A 26,994-nucleotide genomic window follows, 5' to 3' on the forward strand; every position below is an offset into this window, starting at 1 on the left:
ATTAAAACTTTGGGTGTAAGATTCAGATAATTATTTATTAAAAGCTAGACATTTTAAATGAGAATAAGAAAGAAAAGTATGTCTTTGTGCCCCCATTTTCCCTGTTAATGCCTTATTGGCCCCCCTGGCTAAACTTTGCTAGATCCGCCCCTGCACAGTTACCAGCCGTCAGCTGCATAGAAAAGGATCCTGGTGTAGAAAGTAATATTAAATAAATTCTAACAACAGCTTATCAAGGTTAAACGTGCTGCTGTTGTTCAGCCGCTGGTTTCCTCTTTCTGTCACGAAGTGGGCCAAAAACAAACAAGAGAGATGGACTCGCGACAGAAAAGCCGATCAGCTGATCATTGATCAGTTTCATGATTGAAGTAGCAGCAGGAGAGGGAGGGAGAAGAGGCACTCCTCCATATATCGGTTGTTAAGCTTAACGTGGGAATGCTTTACAAACATTCAGAGATGAACTTACACACTTGCTGGGATAACTTCATCGGAGATGAAATGCCGGTTTGGTAGCAAGGCTACAAATACACACAGCCGCTCTATCACGTGACACATACTGCTGCAACCTACGGTTATGAGCTGAGTTATGCCGTGTCGCAAGTTTTGTGAGGTGCTTTTTTTGATATCTAATGGATCGGATTACATTTTTTATTTCTCTCCAATATCCGATCCAGTAATTTACGTCAGTATCAGACCGATACCGATACGTAATATCGGATCGGTCCATCTCTAATTAATACATGTTCATACTTTCATTACACAATTAGAGAGAAAGAAAAAGAGAGAGAGTGCAGGACAGACAGACAGGTGACAGTCTCAGGTGTATACACTGCTACAAAACAGCACAAGAGGAAGAGGATTTAGTGTTTGTGTGCTAAACAAGAAGAGTTCCCAGATGGTACAGTGGACACGTGTGACTCCTGTGATTAAAGCATCTTTCTTTCAGCTTAACGAGTGAACCGTCAGCTCGTTCAAACACACGTTAAAGTCCGTTTGCTTGACACCACCGAACAGAGGCAGCAATATAACATAGCTAACATTAACAGCGCAGTGAATCCTGCTTGTGCCGTGATATTCAGGACTGCAAACCGAGCAGCATTCACTGACTTTCAGCTTGTTGTGTTTGTGGATATATTACTGACTTTAATTATACATAAAATCATCACATCTCTGTAAGTTTAAGGTCAACTGTTGAACGGCTGGAGGTACGACAAAGATGTGGGGCCTGCACTACTTTTATGATCCTTTAATGTGTAATCTTAGACTCAGGATCTACCAACAACAAAGGTATGAAAAATTTACTGAAATGGTGAGCTGTTAGTCATTTCCAGGAAATAGTTGATGTTACCAAATTCAATGATCCCGAGTTTAAAAAATACCAGTAAAAACTCCAAATCAAGTACAGTTTTGTCACAAAATGCAAGTAATTTCTTTTTCACACATGGTCTGTTTGTGCTGATTGTATTTTAGGGTCTCCAACACAGTTTGCATATTTTCATAGTTTTCTATTAACCCGGATAGAATGACCAGTTGGCATGGATGCAGAGTAACTGTCATTATATTATTAGGACACCTTTTAGCTTCTGAGCTTTCAATGTCAGCATTGTACTCACTAAAGACCTTCAACATCAACATAATTCAATATCATCCATTTCCAACGATGGAATACAATCCCCATCATGATGCCTAGAAAAATAAAATTTGGTTCCTGGAGTCTGGAGGTTTTGCATTCTAAGCCTAGACCCAAGCAGTTCAGCTGCTTCGTTTGGCAGATCCAAATCAATTACTAAGTCCTTTAGTTGTGTTTGAGTGAATAACTGGGGAGCAGATGAGCTACTGGATTTGGATGTGTAGTGAAGTATCCACCAGCGAAGCGAATGACATCTGGATCATGTTTACAATTGTCACTTTTGAAAAACAAAAAACAAAACAAAAAACCCTCAAACTCAAAATATTTTTTGAAGTCACCAACCAAAATTAGTAAAGACCAGGTGTTAGATTTCATGCTGCAAATATGATGCAGGGTGATGTTATTTATAGCAGCTGCCCTGTAAACACGTTCTTCCACATATGCAGTGGATATTCACCCACCATGCTAAACAACTTGGTCTGTTTATCCATGCTTATGTTTACAGACATAATGATGTGGATGGAGATCATTACTAGGTTTATAGAAAGTACACACATACATTGCTCTGATATGAAAGTACAACTAATTAGTTTAATAGTTTTTTAAAGATTTTACATAGACATGTTTCATTGAGATGACCTGTTTTTGGTTACTTTTCTCAGGCTGCTGGTGCTGTACTACAAAGACAGCCTCTCCTTGGTTGAAGCTAAGGTGTGGCTCAAGTAGATTTACTTATTGTGGTGACATAACTTGTACTGCTCAGGTCGAATCAATCCAATGTCACTTCTTTTAGCTTTTTGTGTTACTTAGTTCATTCTAACTTTTAATGTTGCCAGTTGTTTGGCCACAATTTACAGCTGGGCTAAAGCAATGAAAACAAGAAGCATAATTCTCATTGGCTCAAAGAGGAAATGTTAATTTTTCACACATTCATAACCTTACACATGTGATCAGAGTTCATAACAAATATTGGTAAGTTTGAATTTTCTTTTTCTTAAAAGTTTTAAAAGCTCAGTGGTTGTCACTGCCTGTTTTGTGCTCACTTACTCACTCCGGTTTATACAGCATAGTACAAAGACCGGACACAAATGTAAACTATACCATACTGTTTCCAGTATGGTAGGCTTCAACACTAATTAGACCGATCCGATGTTAATATATTTTGGTACGTTTTTCCGAGCCTTTAAAAAACCTTATATAAAGTACCTTTATCTCAAAAATTAAAAAGCATCTCACATAAATTTTACAATGTAAAAATTTCACAATACATTTTGTGTATTTGTTCCGCTAAACAGCATTTTTAAAATCGTTTTTTTTTTTAACAATCACGTGACGCTTATTATGCTGAGGGATTTCCGGTGCAGGGGTCCAGGGGTGCAGCTCTGCGGGCTTGTTTCTCTAAAAACGAAACTTGAAACTGGTCGAGGATACCGTGTGCAGCATAGCAGGAAACGACACATAACATATCGGGCTTGAAACACAGGCGGCACTTTTGTTTGTATGCCTGCAGGGACTGTTTTCCGTCGGTATTTCTCCAAGGTAAGATAACTGCCTTACCATATTTTGTAGATCTAATAGTTTTTGTCTCACTTGTTGTTTGAAATCACGTCTTCTTTGCGGGTATACGTAACTCGTTTGGGGTAACTTCATAGTGTGCAGAAAATGTCGATTATTGTAATTTTATGTAAGAGTTAGCCTACGTGTTTAGTGAGTCAGAGATTGAAAGCACATGAAAAACATCAGCTTTACAGACACATTAACAGCAACTATCGAGGAAAACTGTAACAAAATGTTGTTTTTTTTCACATGCCACTGGCAAAAATGCCTCTGCGCTTACTTATTACAAACACGAGCGCTGTTTTTCATTCATCAAACAAATAAATGAATGCATTTGTGAAGTTACCAGGCAAATCTGAAACCGCTTCTGAGTTTTCCCAAAAAATTCCCTCCCCGCACCCTTCCGCCTTCAGTGTTTTTTTTCTTGCTGGGCGTAATACTTCTATAATCAACTTTGTCCTTGAGTGATTCACTCAGATTTAATTCATTGTATTGGCACAATGCAGTGTGCTTTGAAAATACATTGCCTGAACATGCCTGAGATGCGATATCAAAGGGGGGGCTTTAGAAGAGGGTCCAATTACAATTGTGAAACTGAGGTGACGATTAAATATGTCAGCTAAACATCCATGAAGCAAATCTCCTTTTCCACCACATCCCAGAGGTGCTCTGTGGATTGAGGTCTTTGGATTGAGTGTGACTGGTGACTGTAAGCCATTTGAGTACAGTGAACTCAATGCCATGTTCAAGAAACCAGTTTGAGATTATTTGAGCTTTGCGACAGTATAAGCCCATTGGACTGTTGTGATTTCATAAAAACGTTCTTTTGTAACCAGAAGAGGTTTGATTAAAACAGTGATTCTGTGCCTAGTTACAGTGTTTCAAAAGAGGAACAAGAAGTGTTTTAGTTTTGTTTTAAACACTCTTTCACGTCTTTTACTGTGCAATATTTTTTATATTCGACTGTGCAACCATCACTGTGCAATAAACTCACAATAGTTGAAATGTGCAATAGACTTTGGCGGTCTACATCTCATCAATGAGTATATTTCACTGGTATTCCTATTTATCCCTATTATATATTCTGTATTTATATATGTGTATATATGCTATATTTATGCTTATATTCGTTCTCTCTCATTCCCCTTTATTTGGTATTCCAACTCTGTATCGTGCAACTTCTGTCAGTGTGTGCTACTGAGGAACCCACCCAAGGGATTAATAAATTTTTGTCTAATCTAATCCAACCTAATCTTGTGTCAAAAATACTTGTTTGCATAATGCTACATTTACCAAACAGCAAAATCAAAATGTGCCAAAAGACTTGGCTAGTTTTTTTGCATTAAAAATTTAAAATAGTGTTCACAGTGAAGGATAAACCAAGAGTGTTAACTTGCAAGACGGTGAGGGTTACACCGACTCGGCAAAACGTATTTGCATCAATTTGTCGTTAAGAGCAAAACAACAACTACAAAATCAGACTGGGTAAGGAACTTGTGGTGGTTGATTTTCGATTGGGGAAGTTTGGCCCTACAAGATACTTTCTTTAATGAGCAGCTGTCTAATTAGGCACAGAAGAGAGTATACAATGCTTTATTGCATTGTGTATGCATTGCAATAAAGCATTTGCCCCCTTCCTAATTTCTTATTTGTTTGCATATTGGTCACACTTACATGATTCAGATCACAACAAAACAATACAAAAAATTACCCCCAAAAAATCAAACAAATTTTAATGTTGGATAAATATATACTTAGTAAAAAAATACATCTTTAAATGATTATTTGATTTATTAAAGGAAAAGCTATCCAAACATACCTGACACTGTGTAAAGAAATACTTGCCCCTAGGGCTGCCACAATTAGTCGACTAGTCACGATTACGTCAACTATCAAAATCGTCGACAACAAATTCAATAGTCAACGCGTCGTTTAAAGCCTTGTAAGATCCTGAAAGACGCAGGAATAAGTAGTAGGATTTAAGAGTGTAATAACGGACTGAAACAGAAGATGGCAGCACTGCATGTACAAGGATGCCAGCTGCCGTTAAACCCCAACGAAGAAGAAGCAACTCCTATATCATAGCTGTCCAAATTCAGGAACCGCATCCTCCTTTGCCCGCATTTGATGGTTGATTACGTTACAGCGACATGACGAAGGCTTTCCAAATTTGAAGACTTCTGCAAATGCAGCCGACAAATGCATCCTACTTTTCCCCAGATTTGAAGGATGGGTCGGGCGTATCCTTTGTGGCCCAACCTATCCCCGAATTCATAGCTCAGCCAATTTGAGTTTCCAACAATGGCGGCAGCTACTTAGTTTTAATATTACTCTTATTATTCTTTCTGGGTCACAAAATAAACTTTTAACATATTTTTCAGGTGAGAATGTAGCTGTGTAAACTTCAAATATCTGCTTGGTTTATCAAGACATCACATATTTGTAAAAGTGCTCCGACGTTTCGGAGACATCTGTTAGCCACCAGCTCGAAAGCTAGCCGGGGTTCAAGGCAGTGAGAACACCGGACTCCCGGCAAATCGTTTTCAACCCCCCCCACACAGCCTTTCGCTACTCAGATTAAACATGATACATAAGTCACTTAGATAACTTAAAACTGTTATTGTTTGGCTTTTTTTCAGTGTTTTATTTGTTCCTGAGTAAATCGGTTTGGCTGAGATTAAAGTTACAGTTTTCACACAGCTGAATAAACGGAAGTGTGAGATGGTAGAGAATTTACTAGACTTTTTGTCTTTATTTTTAGTTAGCAAATACCTTAAACACTTTAAGCTGTAAGCTAATGATAGTTATATAAGCGCAGTTGCATGCCGATGCAATAAGCTGTACGTTTTACGTCCAATGGATGCATGATCTGATTAATCGACTAATCGCGAAAATAATCTGTGACTAGTCGACTATCAAAATAATCGATTGTGGCAGCCCTAATTGCCCCCTAAACCTAATGACTGACTGTGCCAACCATGGCTGCTTGAACTGCAATCAAGCATTTTTGATAACTGGCAATGACTGACATCGCTGTGGAGGAATTTTGGCCACTCTTTTAGCAGAATTGCTTTGAAGCACTGTTGCTTCACAGCAAGAAGGTCCTTAGTTCAATTCCATCATCAGACCAGGGGCTTTCTGTGTGGAGAATGTATGTTCTCCCCATGTCTGTGATGGTTGTGTCCGGGTACTCCAGCTTCCTCCCACAGTCCAATAACATTCAGTTAGTGGGGTTATGTTAATTAAATGATGATTCTAAATTGCCTGTAGGTGTCTCTATGTGTGACCCCGCCTCTTGCCCTAAGACAGCTGGGATAGCCTCCCCCATGAACAGAAGAGGATGGATGGATGGATGGATGGTTTTTGAGTATAAATGGACTTTTTAAGGTCATGCCAAAACAACTCAATTCGATCAAAGTGCAGACTTTCCCTGGACCTTTTTAAAATCTTAATTGAGAAAAAAAAAAAAAAATTTTTTTTTAATATATATTTAAATATATTTTAGGGGTGCAACGATACTCGTATTGATATTGAACCGTTCGATACAGTGCTTTCGGTTCGGTACGCATATGTATCGAACAATACAAAATTTTTAATTTATTTTATCAACTTTCCTTCTGACGATGCTGTCTGTGTTGAGCGCTCAGTGGATCTGCGCTCGACAGTGCAGCCTAGGCGGAGTAGTCGAACGCAGATTCACTGAGTGCAGGGCAAGCTAGCGAGACAGAAGTTAAGCTCTCCTTGCAACATGGCAAATTGAACCTCCCCCACCCTCATTCAGATGTGGCGTTTGGAACTATTTTGGTTTTCATGTGATGTATGACCCTGAAGGTAAGCGCGTCATGGACTAAAGTAAAACAGTACGTTGGATGTGCCACGCAATGCTCAATTACATGGGTGGGAACTAGTGTGTTAGTGCAGTTAGCTCGTTAACGTGTTGGCCATCCAGCCCCACGCACGGGGCGATCCGCGGTAGCTCGTTAACGGAGATTTGCCGTGTTGTGGCGTTAGCATCATTTCAACGAGATTAACGCTGACAGCACTAGTGGGAACACAACGAATATGACTGCACATTTACCCCGACAGCATCCTAGTGCAAAGACAAGTGGAAGCAGACAAAAACAACAAGCACGCATGCTACAAACTTTACCCGAGTCATTTAGACAGCCGTTAGCACATGATTCTCCTTAATGGGACCTGATATGTTTAATATGCTGCTGAGAATATACCCCAGAAGAAGCATATAGTATAGCTTTTATTTCGGAAAGAGCCATTTCTCTGTAATAAACTCTCTTTTCCAAAGATGAGTGCTTCCTCAATCAGATACAGGGCTCGCAAAATCGCTAGCCCGACGTCCCGGGGCTAGCGATTTTTCCAGTCGGGCTACCAAAATCTATCTCTGCCCTGCCCGTCGGGCTATCGTAGGAAGGAAAAATATATGTCAATGCTTTTGCATTCTTTCGGAAATGTAGCTGGGTAATTATGTCATTGGCATCGGTGAGCCACTGTCAATATGTGACATATTGAAATCGCGTTTGAATTTGCGCTTGTTTTTTGCTTTCACTTTGCAATCGCACGAACTGTGTATAGAGAGCGACAGCACTGATTGGTGAGTGACGGTAATTTGTGCACCAATTCCTCTGACATCGTCTTATCAATCGTTAGCTTACTATGCAAACATGACAAGTGAAATCTCCCGCAGCAAGCTTAAACATGTGAGAGGTTGATCGCGCAGAGAATCGCTGAGCGTTATGTGAGTGCGTGTGTAAAAGCAGCAGGATATATATTTTAGTTCTGCTGAGCCAAATAAGACAGGTCAGGGTGAAGAAGTGACAGCCAAAGAAAAGCCTACCACAAAACGGAAAAGTTATGACAAATCAGACTATAAGGTAAAAATAAAGTGCAGCTTTATGGTTTCATGGACAAAAGAATTTCTGTGGCTGCAATATGACAAGCTATATAACCAGGGGTGCACATAAGTGGTCCGCAGGTGCGCATTTGCTGTCAAAATAAAAAACGCGCACAAGATAAGAAGTTGCAACGCGTGTTTGCGTACATAAGATTTTCTGGAGGAGGACAGACATTTGTTTAGAACTCTTAAAGATGTCGAAGAAGCTCCTTTAAGCAATTACTTTGATTTTCCTCCACCTCCAAAGAAATGTCAGGAGTCCGAACCACAAAAGAAGCACGTATTCTCGGAAAAGTGGTTGCAGGAGGTGAGCTGGCTTCAAACAAATGATGAACGCACAGAGATGTGGTGCAGAATGTGCCGTGAAAATCCCACTCTAGCGGACAAAAACAGTGCCTTTTATATGGACGCAAACGCGCGTTGCAACTTCTTATCTGGTGTGGGTCTTTTATTTTGACAGCGAATGCGCACATGTGGACCACTTATGTGCACCCGTGTAAATAACATAATGTTCTGCTGGGTGTGTTGTTGGTTTTCCCTCGATTTCTGAGTCGACAAGCGCCTTTGTTACTGGGACCAGTCATTTTAAGAAAGGCCCCCATTAGAACCAGTGAGAAATGCAAGAAATGCATTATTGCTCAGTCTGCAATATCTTTCCCAGAACAAACACCAATTGCAAATAACATACTAAAAATAAACCTGAAAATCAGTTTAAAACAGCGTACTATGTTGCAAAGAGTGAACTACCACTGGCAAAATTTAGCAGTCTTTGCAAACTTCAAAAAGCAAATGGCCTAGATCTTGGTTCCACTTGCCTCTTACCCGTGACTTCAGTGGAAATTTCAAATTCAGGATCTGACACAGACTGATTCATGTCCTACACAGTTCTTACAAGTTCATAGAAATTTCTGTTCAATTAGAACCAAGTATTTGAGTTGATGATTGTAATTTTTATACGATGTTGTAATTTGTTTTTCAACAATTTTTTGATTAATGTTTTGTTTCCTTTACAATATTATACATTAAAGTATAATATTGTAAAGGAAACAAAACAGGAAAGAAAACATCAATCAAAAAATTGCTCTCTTTTTTATTCGGGCTACTTAAATTTATTTTGGGCTACCAAAAACTGAAGAGTCCCTGCCCGAAGGGCTACCAGGGATTTTGAAATTTTGCGAGCCCTGAGATATATTTATTTTTTTATTACTTTTTTGTTTCAGCAACATTAAATTTAAAAACTGTACTTTTGAGTTAAAATATATATTTATAATTTTAATAAATGACAAATTAAAAAGGCATGAACATTTTTTTTGTATCGAAAAAATATCGAACCGTGACACCAAAGTATCGAACCGAACCGTGAATTTTGTGTATCGTTGCACCCCTAATACACACACACACACACACACACACACACACACACACACACACACACACAGAGAGAGAGGATTTTTCCAAAACTCTCGGGGAACATCAAGATATTTTTAAACAAATGTGAGAAGAACCTTTGTATCTTTTTGGTCAGCAGTGGTTTTCTCCTTGGAGCTCTTCTGTTACCATTTTTACAAATTCTTTGTTATTGTTGAATCATAAACTCTGACCTTAACTGAGGCAAATGAGGCTTGCAGTTTTTTAGATGTTGTTCTGGGTTCTTTAGTGACATGCTAGTTGAGTTGTCAATGTTTTTTTGGAGTAATTTCGGTAGGCTGGACACTCCTCAGAAAGTTCATCGCTGTCCCAAGTTGTCTCCATTGTGGATAATGGCCCCAAAGCCTTAGTAAGCTTTCTAACCTTTCCTAGAATGATAGATGTCATTGACTTTGTTTCTCAGCTGTTTCTTCAGATTGTGGCATGATGTGTCGCTTTTTGAGATCTTTTAGCCTACTTCACTTCAAGTCCTGTTTTAAGTGTTTTCTTGATTCAGCAAGTCAGGCAGTAATCAGGCTTGGGTGTGGATAGTGGAATTGAAGTCAGCTTTTTAAAAATGGGGGACAGTTATTTTTTCCACATAGGGCCAGGCAGGTTTAGATATCTTTTTATCTAAATAAATGAAACTGTCATCTAGAAATGGTGTGTTGTTTTTACTGTTTTCTTTGCAACACAGTCATTAAGTAAGTTAGACAAATTAGACAACATGTGACAAATGTTTACAAAAAAGAGGAAATGCCTTTTCAGCGTACTGCATTACCAGTTCTCTGTATATTAACACGCAACGTTACATATGTCTACTCACACAGCTGGAGTTGGTCTAATTTTACTATACAGTAGTGTCTACTAACATTTTGCACAAACAACACTATCTTGAGTTGTTTTCTGTATGTGTGTGTTTTCTTTTATTCTGCCTCAAAGATCCTGTATTAGTATACTTTATTGTTGAGTAATTTTTATATGTTATTCCCAATGTAAAATATTGGATTCAGGATTCACGAGACTGGTCCTTGGGTATAATAACTGTCAACTGACAACATAACTAGTCCAGCAAAATAATTAAGGACTTAATGTCATTGTGTGATTTATTTGCAGATGGAAGGTGATAAGTAAAAAGCAGTGCTGATAATGTGACAAAAGGAGGAAGGAAATAATGGGTGAGTAAAGTTTGTTTCTATGAGATGCCTTTTTTTTTTTTTTTTTTGCATATATGCAACTTTCAAGTACCTGTACTCTACTTGCAATTTTATTATGTTTTCTTCTCTGATTCCAAAGTCTTAAGCATTCCATCTTAATAGAATTTATCAAAAGAGAATAATAAAGATGTGTACACACAGATAAACCCGCCCAATAAGTCATTTTTAGTAATTAAGCTTTCACAGGTTTCGTAGGTGAACCATCAGTAGCATCCTTTAGTACACTGCTCAAAAAAATAAAGGGAACACAAAAATAAGACATCCCAGATCTAAGTGAATGAAATATTCTTATTAAATACTTTGTTCTTTACATAGTTGAATGTGCTGACAAGAAAATCACACAAATTATCAATGGAAATGTCTGTGAAGGTTCTCAGTCATCCAGGTCATTGTAGTCTAAGGAGCTTGGAAAGAAAAGCGTCTGGACTTCTTTGAGTTGCTTGAAGACGTTTCACCTCTCATCCGAGAAGCTTCTTCAGTTCTAAGGATCAAATGGTGGAGAGTCCCAGATTTTAAACCCAGTGGGAGTTTCCCCCCAAAGAGGGACAAAGGACCCCCTGATGATCCTGCATCATCAGGGGGGTTAAATCTGGGACTCTCCACCATGAAAGTGAATCAAGAAAACTAGCGGATTATAGGAACCATCTCCGTTTCAACCTGAGATGCAGAAAAAGCAGAGTAGTTCCTAAGAGCTTGCGCCTTGCATCCACTGTCAGGGGATACAGAGCAGACTTGATTCTACGGAGAGCACAAAATCAGCTTCTAAGTGAAAGGATAAGACAGGTCCATTTCACTATAGATGCCCCCAGAGCAAGATTAGCCAGACTCTGCAGGAACTGGAAACCCTTCTACCCTCTCCAATCTTAGAAGAGGTTTACAAGTTTGTGGACAAGGCTCAGCGGGCCCAACACTCTAAAGGAAAAGACAGACAACGCAGGAAATTCCACACCTTGCTTTCAAAAACACTCACTCCTCAGTCTGAATCTACACAATTCAGAGAAGAACACACACCTGAGGACAGTCAGGAAAAATGGGTGAAGAACTTTTCAGACCTTAATCTCACTGAACCTGAAAAGAAAGTACTAGTCAAAGGACTCAATTTTGCCATTTCTCTGCAACAGTTGCCCATAGTGGACCTTATCACAGCCACAGAAACCGCCATACGGATTAATAAATTATCACAGACAGAAGCAGAGCAAATCAGGATGAAAGTCTCAGCCACCTTCTCCAGTGCTCAAGTCCCTTCGTCTAACCTCACGTTACAAGAAAAGAAGGCCGTTGCTTCCCTGAGCAAAGACCACAACATCACTATATTACCAGCTAATAAGGGAAGGTGCACCGTGGTCCTAAACACAACAGATTACCATACAAAGATCACTACTCTCCTCAGTGACAACAATACCTACGAAGCCTTAAAGCGAGACCCCACAAGCAGCTACAAAAAGAAAGTTATAGCTAGCCTTCAAGACCTTGAAAGGGACAAAATCATTGACCGCCTTACATATCACCGCCTTTACCCAGGGGATGCCATACCCTGCATTAACGGACTTCCTAAGATCCACAAAGAAGGTGTCCCACTCAGACCCATTATCAGTAGCATAAACTCAGCCACGTACAACATCTCGAAACACCTTGCTACCGTCCTAGCACCTCTTGTGGTGAACACCCCACATCACGTCAAGAACTCCACCGACTTCACCGACAAGGTCCAGAAACTTACCCTGGACCCAGATGAAACCATGGTGTCCTTTGATGTAGTCTCCCTCTTCACTTGCGTACCCACCACGGAGGCAGTGGAGACTGTCAGAAAACGACTACAAGAAGACAGCTCCTTGGAAGACAGGACCAACTTCACACCCGATCAGATTTGCACACTGTTAGACCTCTGCTTCACCTCTACATATTTCAAATACGACGATGGTTTCTACAGACAAAAACATGGCTGTGCCATGGGCTCCCCCGTGTCATCTATTGTAGCCAACCTTTACATGGAGGAAGTGGAAAGAAAGGCTCTTGGCTCTTTTAAAGAGAGAGTACCCAGCCACTGGTACAGATATGTAGACGACACCTGGGTCAAAATCAAAAGACAAGAAGTGGAATCCTTCACGGCGCACATTAACGCTGTGGATAAAAACATCAAGTTCACCAGGGAAGACACAAAGGATAACTGTTTGCCTTTCCTGGACTGCGCTGTGCACATTGAAGAGAATGGCAACCTCAACATCGAAGTTTACCGGAAGCCCACACACATGGACCAGTACCTCCTCTTTGACTCCCATCACCCTCTGGAACACAAACTTGGAGTAATTAGGACCCTACACCACCGGGCAGAACATGTTCCCTCTAAGCCTGAAGGAAAAAAGAAGGAACACACGCATGTAAAGCAAGCACTCAAAACGTGCGGCTATCCTAAATGGGCGTTCTTAAAGTCAGCAAAGAGGCACAGAAAGGAAGATCAGACACCAACTAGGGAGGATAAGAAAGACAGACGCAACAACAACATCATCATCCCCTATATAGCCGGTGTATCAGAAAAACTCAGGAGAGTTTTCTCCAAGCACAACATCCCGGTGCATTTCAGACCCAGCAAAAACTAGTTCACCCGAAAGACAAAAGGATGATCTGATATCCTCGTGTTGGTGTTGTTCCCAGACCATCATGAAAATGTTGTTCCAGGTTCAACATTGCAAGTGACCAATCACATTGTTGTGACGTTATTCTTTTGCGCGCCAAGCCATTCGTGCATTTATGAAATTCCAATGTTGCAAGGACAATATCAATTCTGCTTACTGTTTATTAAAGGGTTACGGTTACGGTTAGGGTTAGGGTCAGGGTCCGTTGATCGGTGGACAGAGGCGGTTTCTCGCAGCTTAAGTACAGTTTTTTGTTTTACGCCGGTTTTTCCCGAAGTCGCAAAAGTATGACGTCACAACATTCTGATTGGTCACTTGCAATGTTGATCCTGGAACAACATTTAGTATGATGATCTGGGAACAACACCAACACGAGGAAATCAGATCGTGCAAGACAAAACTCCTAAACACAAACGTAACAATGTGGTGTATGCTGTACAGTGTAGCGAGGAATGCCCAGACCTCTACACCAAACAGCCACTTCACAAGCGCATGGCACAACACAGAAGAGCCACCTCCACGGGACAAGACTCAGCTGTCCATCTGCATCTAAAGGACAAAGGTCACTCTTTCGAGGATGCCAATGTTCACATTTTGGACAGAGAGGACAGATGATTTGAAAGAGGAGTGAAAGAAGCCATTTACGTCCACTGTGTGCAACAATCTTTGAACAGAGGCGGTGGTTTACGACACCAACTGTCTACCATCTATAATCCAGTTTGAAGATCCCTTCCCAGACGCCTTAACGCCCACTCACATCCTGGGCCATCTGACCTCAGGAAATCACATGATGGGGTGAGGCCAGGTTTCACAATGAGCTCACCCGAAACCCTGGCTGATTGTGACCCACACCTGCTTTCACACCTCGCTCATGTGATTAGGTAGAGGATCATCAGGGGGTCCTTTGTCCCTCTTTGGGGGGAAACTCCCACTGGGTTTAAATCTGGGACTCCCTTAGAACTGAAGAAGCTTCTCGGATGAGAGTTGAAACGTCTTCAAGCAAGTCCAGACGCTTTTCTTTCCAAGCTCCTTAGACTATCAATGGAAATCAAATTTAGAAACCCATGGAGGTCTGGATTTGGAGTCACACTCAAAATTAAAGTGAATAAACACACTACAGGCTGATCCAACTTTGATGTAATGTCCTTAAAACATGAGGCTCAGTAGTGTGTGTGTGTGACCTCCACGTGCCTGGGCATGCTCCTGATAAGGATAAGATATTCTACACTGATTTGATTGACAATCAGTGTTGCTTCTGAAGTGGACAGTTTGATTTCACAGAGGTGTGACTGACTTGGAGTTACATTGTGTTGTTTAAGTGTTCCCTGTATTTTTTGAGTAGTGTATATTTTTTGATCATACAGATCATTGTATTACTGTTTTAGCTTAGCCTTGCTGTTTTTTCCCCTTTTATCTCCTTGCTTCAGGTTGGTGTTTTGAACAAAAAATGCTTTAATAAATAAGGACGTTTAAAATCAAGAAGAAAACTGTTATATTGTCAGCATTTCAATTAAAAATTGAATTTACGTCAATTCTCACACATTTAATGTGTTTAACTGATTTTTTTAATGCATAATCAAATATATGCTTTTTTGTGCTCTTACAGCTGAAATACCTCAGCAGTTACCAAGTGTTTCTGGGTGGACTGAATCTGAAGTAAGCACCTGGCTAAGATCGATTGGAATAAAGGAACATTACATAGAAAAACTCTCTGAAGAAGAAGTAGATGGACAAATCCTACTTGCACTGGATGAGGGCTTTCTAAAAACAAAAATCTGCATGAAGTCAGGGCCTGCTCATTTGATTATTCAGAAAAGAGATGAGCTTATCAACTCCCAGCAAAAATGTCAAGAGAAGAAAAAAGCTACCGGTTCCAAAAGAACTGAGTTTGAGGAAAAGAAAAGTAAGAAATCAGTTCAATGTCTCAGAACAGTAAGTGATGGTTCTCCAGCACAAGCTACACAGAGCGATCAGGATGTCTTTGAGGAGAAACAAACTGCTCAGGAACAATGTGTGTTCATTTCAAAGGAAGACTGCCAACCACGGCCATTCGATCAAGAAGGGACTAATTTCTTATATGTAAAACACAGCATCCTGCAGCCTGAATCAGGTGCTTTTAATCTGATATCACCATGCCACGAATTCAAGTCTTTTGCTGTAGCTGCTACATTGGATCGCACAAGACTCCAAGCTAAGTTTGCCAAAGAAGTTCTTAAATGTGCAACTGGTTGTATGAATATCAGATCAAATGGCACAATACACTTTGGTGTGATGGACAGCAAGGAGGATGGAGGATATGTGCATGGCGAGATAATTGGTATTCCTGTGACAGACAAGGATATTTATGTCGATGCTTTGAACAACATTGAAAAGAGTTTCTCCTCTGACAAAGAGCACATACGCCAGTGTGTGCGACCGCCAAGGTTCATTGAGGTTATGGATCGTCAAAGTACAGAAAAACGATATGTGGTAGAGGTTGACATTGTGCCATCAATAAGTATTGTCAAGAACAAAGTGTATGCAGTCCGTCTGCCAAACTTCAAAGAATCAACAAACAAAGTAGAGTTTGAGAAAGAGACGATTTTGCGAAGAGTGGGTTCAAAAACGGAGCCAGTGAGTGACAAGGACCTAAGTGACTTTTACCAAAGAGTCAAAGATCGTGATGCTCAAAGAGAAGAAGCAGAAAAAAATCATTTCCTTATTGCTCCAGAAATGTGTCAAGACCTTGGAAGGAAACTCACCATGCTGATGACCAGTGGTAAGAAATTCATTGAAAAGGAAAAATGGTTCATACTCGTAACAAACAAATTCAAACCTGATGACCTTTGTAACATTGACTGGCTGATTAACATGAATATTTTCTGCGTGTTCGACTTTGACCCAGACTCAAAGATATCAGGTCTTTGCAGTAGATACCTTGAGTACCGTGCTGCAAACATGCATTTTCTGCAGAGCTACAAAATATCTGCTGGCACAAACATCAAAGAATTCACAAACCACCTGCATTTGTTTGACCAAACTAGTTGGATCTTTTGCAATGGGCGGACTGACTTCAAAGGAAATGAAACTCCATGTGATGAAATGACTTGGATCAAGACAAAAATGACTTTACTCCGAGAGTCTGTGTCTTTGATCTGTAAACAGATTTTGCCAAAAGGTACATTCCAGGTCATATTTCTGTTAGCATCACCAGTTGAGAAACCACTCTTGCACACCTTCTATGAGTTTTTCACAGACATGGAAGGTCATGAAGACATCATCTGCATCTGTGAATCAGAGAAAACCTTCCAGAAATGGCATAGCTTTGCAGAGGGTTCATGTGGGAAAGAAGCTGTAGACAATTCCAGTGTTGTTGGAATGAAAATGAGTCACATTAATGCAACCCTGCAACAAATACAACCTGTAAAAGTGTGTGTCACCAAACACTTGCCAGTCTTTGTGGGAGGGACATGTCTTCTCGAAACACAAGTAGAGGAACAGATGTACTCGCTGGAGATTCTGACAGTTAATCATTGTAATGAAACATGCAAAGAATTCATCAATGAGGAAAAAGAAAACATTGAGCGCCAGTTCTACCGTGGTGGGAGAGTGACCTGGTTGAATTTCTGGCTTGCTGAGAACAAATATGCTGGAGAGGTCATTGAAAGAGATGCTTATCACGATACTTCCAAACTTCTCAAAGATGCCTTGAAATATAATGCAGACCAGACTCCAGTGAATATCATAAACATCTACCATCATCCAGGAAGTGGTGGAAGCACTGTGGCAAGACAAGTGCTGTGGAACAACAGAAAAAGTCTAAGGTGTGCGGTTGTGAAGCCCTCATATCCAGTTTCTGTTGTTGCACAACATGCAGTTGAACTAAGAGAATATGAAGAAAAGGATCCACAGAGATGTCTTCCTGTGCTGCTCCTCATTGAAGACTCAGACAAAGAATATCTAGATGATCTCAGGAATGAATTAGAAGTTGCCATTAATGTTAAGCAAATCCAGTATGGCACCCTGTGTTTCATTTTGCTGAGTTGCAGACGTTCTCATGATCCAGAGAAAAAATGCAAGGAGTCTCCTTTACAGAATGTGTCTGTCACTCATGAGCTATCTGATCAGGAGAAGAGAAAGTTTTCTGGAAAACGTCAGGCACTCGAGGAACAATATGAGCCCAAATTCATTCTGACATTTGTTTTGATGAGTGAAGGATTCAGTGAGGATTATGTTCATCAGTTTGTGAAACATCTGCTCCAAGACATTGACCGTCACTCTGTTGTCACTCGACTCATTCACTATGTAGCATTGCTGAACACATATGTTCAAAACTCTTTCATCTCTCAATCGCACTGTGAAGCTTTGCTCGCCTTAACGATTCACTTGGAGAGGTTTCGCCAGTACGAGTTTGAGAGATCCCTCAGCGATCAGGCTAAACTAGTCTTCTTACACCTTCGAGATGACAAGACGCACATTGAATCAATCAGAATCATCCACCCACTTGTTGCAAAAGAAATTCTTCAACAACTTCTGGGTCCTCAACAAACCCAAAGCAGCTTGGCAATGGATTTGCTCAGTGAGGATGTGCTCTTCGAGCACAGATTTGGAAGGGATGAGTATCACACATTTTTGAGACAACTTTTCATTCGGAGATCCAGGATAAGCAAAGGAGATAAATATGATAGCCTTTTCTCTCCTTTCATTGAGCATGTGTGTGGAAATGAGAAAAGCCCAGACAAAGCAATTGAGTTGCTCATAGAAGCGTTCCAGCGTTTCCATAATGATCCATTCTTTGCACAACAACTTGCTCGTCTTCATTATACTTATGAAAAGTTTGAAGAAGCTAAACACTGGGCAGAGACAGCAGCTAAACAGCTGCCCAACAACTCCTATATACTTGACACAAAGGGACAGGTATATAGGAAATGGTTCCAAGCAAAATGCAAAACAATCGAAAATGTACGAAAGACGGCACAGAACACAGCAGATGCTGTAGAAACTGCACTGAAAGCACTTGAGTGTTTTCAGGAATCTGAAAGAGCAGCTGATGCTGAGATGGAAAATGTCAACACTTCAGGGTTTTTTGCTGAAGTTGAAGTTGGGTGCAGCCTGCTCAAACTGATCTCGTCATTGCAAGTGTTTGCAAATAGATCCAATGGCCATGCAGAATGTATGAAGTACCTATTAACAGATTACATTCCAGAAGAAGTTAAAGATGCTTGGGCACCATTTCATGACCGCTTGAAAAAGCTTCATAAGACAATGCAGGATGCATTGGAGTGGATCTCAGAGGACCTGAGTTACTTCCAGACAGACATTGGTGCAGATGTAGATGAGACGCTTGAGAGTCCAGAGGAGAAAATAAGCCATCCACTGATATGGCTGTCAAAAAAATCTGCTGAGTATGGAAAGTACTTCAGTGAAGCTTATTCTACTGCAGTCCTACAGCATAGTAAATCAATCCCAGCCAACCTCACACCTTTCCAAAAACGCATGATCATCTATCATTTTGGTGGTGGCAACATAACATCCATCCTCTCTAAGCTAATCGATCAGAAGGACGCAGTACGTCTTCTAGATGGTATTCTCTCTCTCTACCCCAGCAATCCATTAAATGCCAAATTTGGTCAAAGGGATATTGTCAATTACATAGCGGCCCATATTTCTCTGAACTGTCTGTCACCACAAAATCAAAAGGTAGCTCCTCTGAAAGATCTGCAGGCACTTTGTTGTCAGTTTCCATCTGATAAAAGGAAATGTTTGCCAAGTGCCTTGTTCTTGCTTACATTGCTATTGTGGCCAGAGGATGACGACACAGAGCACGAGAAAGAAACCAAATATGAAATTGTTCAATCAGCAGTTGAACACCTTGACAAAGGTTATTGGACCAAGATGAAAGACATTCCTCAGCGGAAGAGAAGGCTTTACACCCATTTTTTTCTGGGTAGTGGGAATGGATTGGACAAGTTTGTCCACAAGAAAAAGTTTGAAAGAATCACCAAGTGGTTCTCAGTCTCTGAGAAACGTATGAAATGGTTTAGTGGTGAGGCATGGAAGATACCAGAAATTACCACAATGCTGAAGCGGGTTTCTGGGTGGACTGAAGATGGAGTGGTTTATCTTGAAGGGCCTAAAAAAAGGAAGTTCCATATCCTGCCTCTGTATGTACCTTCAGTGCCTCATAGTAATGAAAACATCACCTTCTACCTGGGGTTCACATTCAGAGGCCCTGTTGCCTGCAACATCCTTGTGAAAAAGTAGTTGATTGTCAACTTGCTGAAGCTTGGGCCTAGAATCCAGCTTACTCCAAAGGGAAAGAAAAGATTGTGGATGATAACTGAAAAACCCACAAGCTTTAGACTGTTAGTCATGTGGTTAAAAAAAAAAACCCCAAAACTTAAAACATGATTATATTTGTGAACGTATTTAAGGGTATTTAAAAATACAACAGAACTTGCTTTTTTATATAACTTTGGCCTCACCCAGAAAGCACTTTGGGGTCATTTCAGCTTAAAATTATTATTTTTAAGTGTACTATATAAGAAAAAAAATGATATATTTACTCTGAATTTACAAATTAATACAAATGTATTCCTTAGCCTGTTAAACGTATTTTCTTAGAGTTCTGGTTGTTTTTGAATTCCTCTGTTTTCCTGTTTGTACTTCTAGCTTAGAAGGATTGCAGTTCATACTTGGCTGACCATTTGTACACTTATTTTACAAGATGGCTTGTATATGTTTATGTAAGCAACCCTAACGTGCAACTATTCAGAACCTAATCCACTGAATCCATAGCAGTATCAATGGCTGTCTACTTGTGTTCCATTTCACATTATAAGTGTTCTTAAAATATGTAAAGAAAATTTTTAAAAAATAATACATTAAAGTCTTTTTCCATTTAGAATTTTCTGGTGTTGATTCTTTGACATTTCTTCTCAATTTGACATCTCCACTCTGGCTTAAAATAAAATTACGATTTAACATTGGAACAGCTGTGAGCTTTAATGTTGACTTAACTGGAAGATGAACTTCCATTACATCAGAGGGTGTGGGACCGATAACTCATGAAGTATGTGAAAAGTTTTAATTGTCTATTGCATGATGCTTAAATGCAAAAGTAATATGAAGAACCTTTCACCTTTGAGTAGTTAACTATCTTAGAAAAAACAAAAAGGGAGTAGTATAGTAGGGGCTTTGCTTGTGTACATGCAAAACTCCAGATCTTTGAACCCCCCCCCACCACCACCACCACCGACCACTAATGTTTTATCATGTGTATTTTGGTCTTCAAGGTGAATTTATACACTGACAGCATAAGTATTAAAGACCCTACCTTAAAGAAAAAAAACAATCAGAGGTTGGTTCTTAATGGGTATATTACAGAACTTTAGAAAATAAAAATACAAAAATATATATTTAAAAATGGGGTTGTTACAGTAAAATAAATAAAACTCACATATTGTCCAACATCAAAACAGAATATGTATCCAAATGGACTTTAATAAATCATAAAGTCTAACTTCACTTGAATACATACCAGTCATAAATACCAGGTTAAAAGCATTAAATATTACAGCATCTTATACATCTACAGTAAGGCCAAAAAAAACCAACAAAAAAAAAAGCAGAAACAGAGTTTTTATTACAGTAGCTGAGCAATGAAAAATCATGCTCACGACCACTCAAATAATCTTAACGGCTCATAAAAGAAAAAAGTTTACTATATAAATTTGTTGCGATGACAAAGTTAAATTTATTGAGCCTGTATTAAGGTTATTTTAAGAAAGTAAAATTAATCCAAATGCACAAAAAAAGAGCTGTACATACAAAACTACAATAAAATAAACATTATACAGAAATTGTCCTCAGTTTCAGTCTTTGCCAAAAATTGTTACATTTGTCAACCCAAAAAACATCAGTAAAAATGAATCCGTGAAGAGCCGTGGTACTTGAAAGTGTTGTAGGTGACAAAGATATTTTCATACAGGTCATTGATCTCCTGATTGCAATATTCCTTGTAGCCTTCTAAATTTTTGTTAACGGCATTCTCTCGTCTTTCTCGATGACACATTTAAGATTCATTTTTTTCACTCCTCCTTATGGGTGTCCAACAACACCATCTGTAGGTACAGGTTCAAAACTGTTAAGGAGTCTTGGTGGCACTTTCTGTGTTTCTAGCTTAAGTATGACATAATCTAACTTATCGTTGCTGACAAACACCTTAGTGTTAATGTTGTTCCTGTCTGATTCTTGTTCTTCAAAGTTAAAGACAACAGTAAGGTTTACAAATTCACACCAGTTAGGTAATTTTGATTTGACCCAGTTTTTGAATAAGTGGGCATTCGTTGAGACAAAGTTGTTAAATAGCACAAAGCCTGTTCCCTGTTTTATGAAGGAACCAGTTATGAGACAGCAACATGACTTTGTGAATTTCACTAAAAGACTGTTGGATTCCAAAGTTCTCCCTCCTCCATTTCAGTGTCTTCTGGAAAGAATTTTTAGGGAATCTGCTCTCCAGTCATTGTTTCAGACGTGGAAACTGCTGACAAAGTAGATCATAACCTCCTTACCAGAGATGGGCGTTACTGTAATCTGATTACTTTTTTCAAGTAACAAGTAAAGTAAGGGATTACTATTGCAAAAACGGTAATTAGGAACGCTTCCCGTAGGAACGCTGCGTTACTGCGTTACTAAAACCGTGATTTTTTTTGCAAGAATGTCTCATGACAATGACGTAAGCAAGTGCGAGGTTCGTGACAACAGCTGTGTACAGATCAACAATGGATCATATATCGAGTGCAAGAGAGAGTATGAGCGTGCAGCGTTTAAAGCGTGGAAGTACTGACCTTACTTTAAGTTTGATTCCATAAAAAGTGACAAAAACATTAGTGTCCGTTGTGTGTGGGAAGAAAACTTCTTTTTACAGCGAAAAAAAACCCTAAACAAGCACCGAGTGCGCTATGACGTAATGGGAAATTCACAGAGAAACTTGCGGATTCTTCAACTGACCGCTGCGGCACACCTGCACCAGGGCAAACCTCCGCCTACCCCACTCCTGCTTTACAGGTGAAAATAGAGCAACAGGACCGCTAGTCTTTGATTTTATTTATTTTCTGCTGTGTTTTACTTGCATCTATTTGAAAGACTGAGTGTAAACACAAAAAAAATTTCTTTTATATGCTGGAATGTGCAGAAAATAGGTTTAAATGTTAAACTAATTTCTTCAAGTCAGAGAATGTTGCATATAATTTAATTTTTGCTTGATGCATAAAGTTAAAAGATTAAAACTAATAAAACAAGTTTTAAAAAAGGAGACTTTTCCATTTGATTACATTTTGTATGATGGATTATGCAGAAAAAGTAGAATTGGGCTGAAAGATCTATCGCTTTATCACCTATTCAGGTTGTAAATCGTGTTTTTAAAAAGTAACTAAGTAATTAATTACTTTTGAAAATAAGTAATCAGTAAAGTAACGGGATTACTTTTTGGGGAAGTAATCAGTAATTAGTTACTGATTACTTTTTTCAAGTAACTTGACCAACACTGTTCCTTACAGCCAAAGCTGCTGCCTGTTTCTTCGATTGCTGTTTTTAGACTGATTCCGTTCTGCTGTGCTACATCTGACTGATGTCATTCCACTGCTGCACTCTGCAATAGTTGTTGCATGTGGGGGATTCTGCTGTTTCTGTTGTCCAGGGATTGTTTTACTTGTTTTACATCTTTTATTTCCATATTTCCTCCCCGTGGAAAACATATCTGGAATTTGTTATTGCCAAGATTATCAATTACGTCTGTGCACTCAGTCTTACATTTGTCATTGATTTTAACCAGCTGAAAGTAGCCCAGGTCATCGGTGAAGTGACCATCTCTTTTCAAAGCCTCTGCCACAGTTATTCCCTTCTCTCCGTAAACACAGAGGTACTTGAACTGTTTTAACCTCCTAGGACCTGCCGTCCACATATGTGGACATCACATTTTGGGTTATTTAGACCAAAATACTCAATTTTGCTCTACATGGGCCTGATATCCACTTACGAGGACATTAAACTGCTACTGTTCTATTGAAATTTTAAATGAATATCCTCATTTTTGGCTCTCATTTTTCTTAAAAACAAAACTAAGGTGTAAAAAAAAAAAAAATCTGGTAATTCTTTGTTTTTACATTCATCAGGCCCCAATATGCCCAAATATCAAAGAGAAATTAAAAATGCAAGAGTTCGGGTCTTAGGAGGTTGAAGCATAATTTAAAAAAAAAAACAAAACAACTTTCTATCTTTTTTTTTTATGGCATTTAGCCTTCCCTTTGTACCAATGTAAAAGACAGAATAGTAATGTATTGCCTTAACTATCTTCTTATATTTATTTAAGGACTTTAAGGCCTCCAGCACTGTGCAAGGTTGAACACAGTCAATGTTGTGTTTGTGTGTGTCGTCTGAACTGTCGTCTGTTTCTTTTGATCTGTAAACAGATTTATCCAAAATGTGCATTCCACGTCATATTTCTATTATCATCACCAGTTGAGAAACCACTCATGCACACCTTCTATGAGTTTTTCACAGACATGGAAGGTCATGAAGACATCATCTGCATCTGTGGTTTAGAGGAAAACTTCCAGAAGTGGCAAAGCTTTGCAGAGGGTTCATGTGGGAAAGAAGCTGTAGACAATTCCAGTGTTGTTGGAATGAAAATGAGTCACATTAATGCAGCCCTGCAACAAATACAACCTGTAAAAGTGTGTGTCACCAAACACTTGCCGGTCTTTGTGGGAGGGACATGTCTTCTCGAAACACAAGTAGAGGAACAGATGTACTCGCTGGAGATTCTGACAGTTAATCATTGTAATGAAACATGCAAAGACTTCATCAATGAGGAAAAAGAAAACATTGAACACCAGTTCTACCATGGTGGGAGAGTGACCTGGTTGGATTTCTGGCTTGCTGAGAATAAATATGTCGGAGAGGTCATTGAAAGAGATGCTTATCACGATACTTCCAAACTTCTCAAAGATGCCTTAAAATGCAGTGCAGATCAGGCTCCGGTTAATATCATAAACATCTACCATCACCCAGGAGTGGAAGCACTGTGGCAAGACAAGTGCTGTGGAACAACAGAAAAAGTCTAAGGTGTGCGGTTGTGAAGCCCTCATATCCAGTTTCTGTTGTTGCACAACATGCAGTTGAACTAAGAGAATATGAAGAAAAGGATCCACAGAGATGTCTTCCTGTGCTGCTCCTCACTGAAGACTCAGACAAAGAATATCTAGATGATCTCAGGAATGAATTAGAAGTTGCAGTTAATGTTAAACAAATCCAGTATGGCACCCTGTGTTTCATTTTGCTGAGCTGCAGACGCTCCCATGATCCAGAGAGAAGATACAAGGAGTCTCCTTTACAGAATGTGTCTGTCACTCATCTGATCAGGAGAAGAGAAAGTTTTTTGTGGCAGGCACTCCAGGAACAATATGTATTGTAACTTTATTGCAGTCTATTTGATTTGATAACAGTATATTTTGGGTCATTTTGTAAGTGATTTAATGCCAGCAACAGATTTATTGAGAGCTGTTAATTATGGATTAAATTTTCTGCCAAGAAAGAGCATTTAATACTTATTTTCATTAGAAGACTGAATTTCTCAGAATCATTTACTGTAGAGATGGAAGGTACTCATGTTTAGCTAGGAAAAGAAAAGTTTTGCGGGATGGTATTATATATGATCCTCTGATGTTGGTCATTTTTTTGTGTTATAGACCCTTTTTTGAAGTCTCATATAAAGGCTATCATTTCTATAACTGATGTCCAGTCCATTTTCTTGGCTAAGTGGATTTGCCACAACATTTTTTGATGCCAAAATGAGGGAGCAGGATTCACTCGGAGACACAGCTGAATCTGCAAGAGTGGCAGAGAATGAGCATCAGAGGGAAATGGAAAGAACTAAACGAAAATATGGAACGATAAGATGTCCGACTTGTACATCAAATTGACTTCAAAATGGCTCAAACACCAGTCCTTAGGGCCGGTGTCCTGAAACTTTTCCACGTGTCTCTGTTGCAGCACACCTGAATAAAATTAGTAGGTCATTAGCAAGAGTATAGAACTTGACTGCTTGCTGAAGTGGCAACCGCTAACCCTACTCAAGTAAATTTAAGTAAATGTATGTGTTGTGTACTTCTAAAAGTACTTTTATTACACTATGTTCATTCACTCATGAGCCGCTGTAACATAAACCAAATAATTGAATTGCCAGCTCAGCATGCAGTCAAGTTCTATACTCTTGCTAATGACCTACAAATTTTACTCAGGTGTGTTGCAACAGGGACACAAGTTTCAGGACACTAGCCCTCGAGGACTGGAGTTTGAGACCCCTGCTCTAGATAGTGAAATAGAACATAAGACAGCTCTGGATGACTTGGAAATGGAGATTAAAAGCTCAGAGGAATATAAGAAGTGCGTCATTCTGTCCAAGAGCTGTGCATGGCATATAATTAAAAGAAAGAAGGATTACTGCAAATGAGCCGCGCATCAAAGGGTGAGTGACGCTTGCCCCACTCACTAATTGGTACAGAGAGCATCAGTAAAGCTTCCCAAGCTGATAATTCACAAATATGATGGAGATGCCAGTTTGTGGTGGAAATTTTGGAGCCAATATGAAGCTGTTATTCACCATAATGATGCACTATGCAAAACAGAAGTTTCTCACTGGACAAGCAGCAAAGTCAGTTGCAGGGCTGATGTTGACAGATGAAAATTATGACAATGCAATTGAGTTACTGCAAAATCAATTTGGAAGAAATGATGTAATAATCAGTGCACGCATGTCAAAACTGCTGAACCTCACCCCTGTTAAAAATCCTCTGATGTGCATGCTCGGAGGTAGCTGTATGATGAATGTGAAATTCAGAATAGAAGTTACAGTGTGTTAAGTGGATGAGTTGTACAGGGAGACGGCCACAGGCAGGAATGATTTCCTGTGTCGTATAGTGGTGCTTTTTGGTACTCTCAGTCTCTCACTGAACGTGCTCCTGTGACTGACCAGCATGTCATGGAGTGGGTGGGAGGTATTATCCAACATTGTCTTTATTTTGGACAACATCCGCCTCTCTGACACCACCTTAAGGGAGTCCAGCTCCATCCCCACAACATTATTGGCCTTACGGATCAGTTTATTGAGTCTGTTAGCATCAGCGACCCTCAGCCTGCTCCCCCAGAATGCACAAGTACACGTTCAGTTGAAGAGGGCATCATACAACAACAAATGTCAAAGAAATACTGGCAGCTGCTACTATGGACCTCTACAAATGGATGAAATGGGAGGAGAGAACCTACATGTTGGCACCTGAGACAAATGGAATATCATTAAAGGTACTTGGATTAATGTGGAGGCCAGAGAGACACTTTTGATCTTAGGGCACTAATGAGGCTTCTAACAGAAAAGAAAGGAACCAAAATAAGTGTACTGCAGTCCTCAGCACGCATTTATGATCTGCTTGGGTTTCTGAAACCCTTCACCATTATGGTCAAGCACATGTTCCAAGAAATGTGGGAGAGCGGACTCTCCAGGGATGAAGAATTGCCACCAGATCTGGCCCAAGAATGGCAACGGTGGTGTTAGAACTCACTCAGTTACATCGGCTCACCATACCAAGGTGGTACCAAACCAAC

General features: G+C 39.6%; 1 protein-coding gene across 2 annotated transcripts in view; it reads left to right on the forward strand.

Annotated features, from left to right (window-relative positions):
• LOC146388634 (sterile alpha motif domain-containing protein 9-like) overlaps positions 1-20,239 on the forward strand; it is a 32,877-nt gene extending 12,638 nt beyond the window's left edge. Inside the window, exons 1-3 of one of the 2 annotated variants that reach the window (XM_084926056.1) lie at positions 2,949-3,169; positions 10,620-10,681; positions 14,960-20,239. In XM_084926056.1, the coding sequence (XP_084782182.1) occupies positions 10,678-10,681; positions 14,960-19,596 (4,641 nt within the window). In that variant the 5' untranslated portion in view covers positions 2,949-3,169; positions 10,620-10,677 and the 3' untranslated portion in view covers positions 19,597-20,239. Of the gene's footprint in view, positions 1-2,948; positions 3,170-10,619; positions 10,682-14,959 lie in introns of those variants that run through there. The other variant, XM_084926057.1, reaches the window with a different exon arrangement.
• The last annotated feature ends 6,755 nt before the right edge of the window (positions 20,240-26,994 follow it).

This window comes from Perissodus microlepis, chromosome 4 (genome assembly GCF_051167445.1).
Source record: "Perissodus microlepis isolate ML-2025 ecotype Zambia chromosome 4, ASM5116744v1, whole genome shotgun sequence".
NCBI lineage: Eukaryota > Metazoa > Chordata > Actinopteri > Cichliformes > Cichlidae > Perissodus > Perissodus microlepis.